General features: G+C 44.6%; 1 protein-coding gene across 2 annotated transcripts; it reads right to left on the bottom strand.

Annotated features, from left to right (window-relative positions):
* utp25 (UTP25 small subunit processor component) lies at positions 1–5,378 on the bottom strand. Of its 2 annotated transcripts, none has more exons than XM_071382885.1 (12): positions 5,182–5,378; positions 4,982–5,021; positions 4,720–4,885; positions 4,324–4,569; positions 4,063–4,151; positions 3,508–3,933; positions 3,112–3,328; positions 2,697–2,899; positions 1,943–2,125; positions 1,696–1,805; positions 652–897; positions 1–525 (listed from the first exon to the last, which is right to left on the bottom strand). In XM_071382885.1, exons 1-12 carry the CDS (start codon positions 5,280–5,282, stop codon positions 273–275), a joined length of 2,280 nt encoding a protein of 759 aa, XP_071238986.1. In that variant the 5' UTR covers positions 5,283–5,378; the 3' UTR covers positions 1–272. The 2 variants fall into 2 exon arrangements, with proteins under 2 accessions (XP_071238986.1, XP_071238987.1); XM_071382886.1 differs by having other exon boundaries at positions 4,324–4,562; positions 4,716–4,885; positions 5,182–5,361.

Here is a 5,378-nt window from a genome sequence, read left to right as displayed (position 1 = left end):
TCTCAAGTAACATCGCTTTAATACCAGTGATACTTGAAACACTACTGACAGAAACTTTGGGTGTATTCATATAGAAAATCACAGTTCAATGACATTCAAAAAAAAAGTTTGTATCATTAGAAAGCAGAGTCTTTTCAACAGCATGTCTGACTAAAGTCAATACATTTCCATGATCGGCATCATTGATGACCTGTGTCGTAAAACCAAAGTGGCTGTTGAAAGAGAAGTTCCCTCTTCCTACCTACAGATATCAGTCACTTTCCATCTGTGTGTTAGGGGCCCTTCTCCTCGCCCGTGACGAACAGGTGTACAGGCTTCTGGGACTGCAGCATCTGAGCGGCCCTCTGGGCCCCGGTGATGGCAGCGAGGCGCTGGGCGTCATAGCGTGAGTAGAGGGCTGTGCAAGTCCAGCTAGCCTCCTCTCCTTGGCCCCCTGCCTGCAGCATGTTGCACACCTCATTGTAGAAGTGAGGGTAGGAGGGCAGCCCATAGAAGATCAGGTTCTGGATTCCCTTGATGGTGTATCTGATAGGGGGTTGACAATTATTCAATGGGAAAGTTCAATGCAACACTATTATACACAGCTGGACAACTTCCTGTTTACAGACAACAAAAATTGCCTGACATTTAAAAACGGAGCACCACTTTTACCTCTTGTAGAAGTGGAAGCGTTCGGTGAAGAGAATAAACTGTTTATCTCCCTTCTGGAAAAAGTGCCTGGCACGGGACACCTCTGACTTTGTCGAGTACTCGCATATGCTGGCAAAGTTGATCTCCTCCTTCTTCATGTAGTTGCGCAGTCGGACGTAGTCGAAGTATGAGGGAACATAGATGAGCGTGTGGGACATGACTGAGTCCCTGTACTGGGGCAGGACCTTGTCCACAAAGAATTGGAACCTGCCAGGGAAAATGGGGTTAAATTAAAAAAAGGTTTATTCATTGATTGATTTTAAGATGTCAGTATAACATTTAAACACAATAGGAGGTAGTCAATGACTACCTATTGTTTACAATGAAACTTCACTATAATAAATAAACCATGAATTTCCCTCTGTAGTCCGATCTGATCTTGTGGTATTAAAATTTGCCACTTACAGAGTAGGGTTGATCTTGACGTGGAATGTATTAGTGCAGTGCGCCCTCTAGTATTCGCTATGTGTCTTACACCGCGATATCCAATATAATCTGTTTGCGCCATTAATGACTAGATAATTCCAGACGGTGCATTTTTTGTTCTTATTTACAATATCATAGTTGCATTCTCATTTTAAAAAATGTGTATGGTGAAAAAACAAGGCCTAATTCATTTTTATTTTACCTTTATTTAACTAGGCAAGTCAGTTAAGAACAAATTCTTATTTTCAATGACGGCCTAGGAACAGTGGGTTAACTGCCTTGTTCAGGGGCAGAACGACAGATTTGTACCTTGTCAGCTCGGGGATTCGAACTTGCAACCTTTCGGTTACTAGTCCAACGCTCTAACCACTAGGCTACCATCTTGCACATCACAATATATTGTCTTGCACTTCACAATATATTGTCCAAGTAAAATATCACAATATTCAATTTAAACACCTGCCAGGGAAAATGGGGTTAAATTAAGAAAAGGTTTATTCATTCAGCCCAACCCTAATTTCCTGCCCAGATTATATAACATCGTAGGATACTGCTGAAGAGTACATTGTGTGTCTTTACCTTGCATCCTGGTCCATGAAGCTGTTAGAGTTGATCATCTGGAAGACATGAGGGAGCTGAACCAGAACCTGGCAGATAGAGCCTGTTATAGGCATATTCTTGGTGGCAACCTGGAAAAAGAATGTGGAAAACATGACTTTCATAATACTCAATTAACAATGTTTCTAATGGCATGGCATATAACTCATTAGTTGAAATCATACAGACGGTGGATTGAAGAGGCCACACAGGCCAAGTGCACACTGACCTGGCCGCGGTAGTTGAAGCAGTGCTTAGAGATGATGTTGTTGATCTGTGGGTCTTGGATAGAGCTGAACATCAGTGTCTGGCGATAGTACTTGGCCCAGTTGTTCAGGTTCCACATGCGCACCCTGGAGAAGTCCACCCCATGGGGGTCCAAGGGCTGCAGGTTCAGATGCTTCATCACATGCTGGAAGAAAGCACAGCAGGGATTGTGGTTAAAGCAACACTGAAAAGTTCTGTGGTGTAGAAGGTCCCTTTACACATGAAGGTAATTCACTAAAATACCAGAAGGGCAGCCTGCATAATGCCATAGTGATACTTCCCTGAATTATACACATTATTTACAATAGTAGAACTGGATATTTTTGGCTTGGTTTAACATTGTCCTTATAACAGAACTTGATGAAATATGGAGGCAACTTAAAAAAAATATATATATATTTTCTTTTACCTTTAACTAGGCAAGTCAGTTAAGAACAAATTCTTATTTCAATGATGGCCTAGGAACAGTGGGTTAACTGCCTTGTTCAGGGGCAGAGCGACAGTTTTTTACCTTGTCAGCTCGGGGATTCGATCTTGCAACCTTTCGGTTACAAGTCCAACGCTCTAACCACTAGGCTACCTGCCGCGCCCAACTTAATCTAGGCTACTGTTTATCAATCCAGCCTAACCCTGCCAGTAGGTAACCCTAACACTATAGGTAACCCTACCTAACCACACTAGCAGGTAACCCTAACACTGTAGCTAGGTAACCCTACCAGTAGGTGCTCCCAGTTCTGCATGAGGAAGACGTCGGCCTGGTCCACCACCAGTATCTCGATGGAGGACAAGAAGTCGTAGTCCCGCTTGGCCTCGCCCTCCACCCCCAGCACCGTACGCAGGCCCAGCGGAGATGCTATGATGATGTCAGAGGAGTAGAAGGGTGCATAGAGCCGAATGCTTCTCCTCAAGATGGAAACTCCTGGTTTGAAGAGGGTGGGGTCAAAGGTCGATAATGGTCAGAGATAGGAGGCAATGAGCCAAATGTGGAGGAAAAAATGGAGTGCAATCTATTGTGAATGAATGTCTTATGTTTTGTGTAAATGTACTGAAAAAATTGTATTTTAGGGAAATATAAACACGACAACAAACATTCTCATTGAGTTTGCCTGCACATCCTATTTGCTTGCTGACCTATCCTGAAGTGATCGTCGATGTTGCCAGAGAAAATGGCGGTGTAGTCGTCTGGTCTGAAGAGGTTGGGTGGCGTGTCCACTGGCTCCTCTCCAAATTCGTCCTTGAACCTCTTCTTGTTGCTGACATCCATCTTCCTGTCCTTGGTCTCCAGGAGGTTGATGAGGGTCTGGACCACCCGCAGCGCTCCATCTCGGAACGGCACCAGGATCAGAACCTGTACACAGATGCATGAGGGAACTGATTAAAATATCTTGATGGTGAAAAGGGGTAGACTAACCAGATGTGTAAACAACATTCAGTCTCTTCAACCGAGCTGGACTACTAATCAGCACACATTGGTGCTACTCTGGATAGGGACTTAGGACAAAGTACACAAGTAAACAGGTGCCTTACCTTGGGTCGGGTCAGGCCTTGGTCCCGGGGCTCATCCTGTGGTTCAACTTTGGCCTTGTTCCCTCCGGCCTTGTCCGCGGCTTGGTTCTCCCTCATCTGGGCATTATGACCCAGAACGCCGGAGTTGGCCTTCAGCACGTGGTTGAGTGCGTGGAGGCAGTAGGCACTGCGGACCTGCCGGCCCTCGGTGAGTGGTGAGCTCTCTGGGAAGTACACGTCCTTGTAGGAACCCATGAGAGACAGCAGCTCCAGCTGCAGTGGACTGACCTCCTCCACGGCCACCTTAGGGTTGGAGGTCTGGTTCAGAGACGTCCAGTTAGTTTCCAGGACTTTGTGGAGCGCCAGAGGCCTTTTGTCTTTCTCCTGGCCGGCGGGACCAAACTTCTCCAGGGGGGAGGAGCAGAGGAGGGTGCCCAGTCTTGGCCACTGTGTATGATTTGTGTGGGGAAGGGGGTGGTGAAGGTGGACATGAGAGGTTACACAATGTTGGCCGTAAAACTTGAATAAACAAGAACACATAAAAATGTAATTAAGCTCAGACGAATGTGGGCGTACCTTGACCTGAGCCTTGGCCTTAGTGCCAGCAGTGATCCATTTTACATCCTCCTCACTAATCTCTGTGTCAAGGTGCAGCTTAAAGGAGTCTAAAAAAGATGGGAAACACACTGAAGCATTGCCTTTTCACTCCAAACTCACCTTCAGGAGTTGGTTGCTGCACAGAGCTATGAATAATTCCAGAGCTGGATAGTGGATACAAAACCAGAATGAAGGAAGATTAAATTAAGTAGGACTACATTTCTCTCAATGTTTGCTTACCTTCCTTATCCTCTTGTTTAGCAGTGCTCTCTGCACCCTCCTGTTCTCCTTCTCCAGAGAAGTTGTTCTCCAGACAGAACTGAGACTCATGTTCCTTGTCCTCAAACTCCACTCCTCCTGCTGTTTCATCCTCCATAACATCCTCACACCCTTCATTTGGTCCTGCTTCCCCCTCATCTGCCTCTTCTGGTGTCACAGTCAAATTATTTCCTGCTTCTTGATATTCCTCATCTCCATCACTTCCTTCTAAAATCAAGGAGCATAGACAAATCTAAATTCCAATCTGATTTGCAATGTCACTCCATGACTAAAGACAATCATGACATAACCAATACTCAATATATCTGCACGCAAAACTATGCTTCAATCAGTGTGCACTTTGACACTTTCACTTGCCTTCACTAAGATGCTCTTCTACCTCTTCTTCATCATCTACACTCTCATCTTCGCTTTCGTGGTCTGCAGGACTGCTGAGAGTAGACAACAACTTCTGGTATGCTGACTTGTGCTCTGGTTCGTCGTCCTCGTCACTTTCAGCACTGGACTGTACTGGGCTGTCTGGCTGTAGAAAAGAGAAAACACATTTACAAAAAACGCTAACTAGCAATTGAAAGTCAGATAAGCTAGTTAGTCGACGAGACAATAACGTTAGACTTACCAGATCCAATATTTGTGTTTTCTCTGCCTTTTCTGTGACTCTAGAATAAATAATTTAAAACATCTGGTTCATAAACGTGTACTTTATTCTATGCAGGGTCAAGTGATTAGCATGGTTAGCTGTTTGCTAGCTAGTTACGTTAGCTATAGTATAGCTAATTGAGGAATTACAAGTCACAGTGAATTTCAATTGCTGCGTACATATCATGGAATGGATGCTCCTCCCCAAATTCTTTCAGATGTTTCTTCTGCTTTTTTGATAAATTATTGAAGATCTGATTCTTCTGTTTTCTCTTCCCCATTGTTGACGGTTCAGTCACTAGATAGCTAGATAACTTTAGCTTGGTCGGGACACACGTGTGTTTGGGTTTTTTCGCAGATCAATAGCGTCACTTCCG

The sequence above is a fragment of the Salvelinus alpinus genome, chromosome 34, assembly GCF_045679555.1.
Source record: "Salvelinus alpinus chromosome 34, SLU_Salpinus.1, whole genome shotgun sequence".
Taxonomy (NCBI): Eukaryota; Metazoa; Chordata; class Actinopteri; order Salmoniformes; family Salmonidae; genus Salvelinus; species Salvelinus alpinus.
Note: the sequence above shows the minus strand (reverse complement) of the source record. Positions and strands in the feature narration are given on the sequence as shown.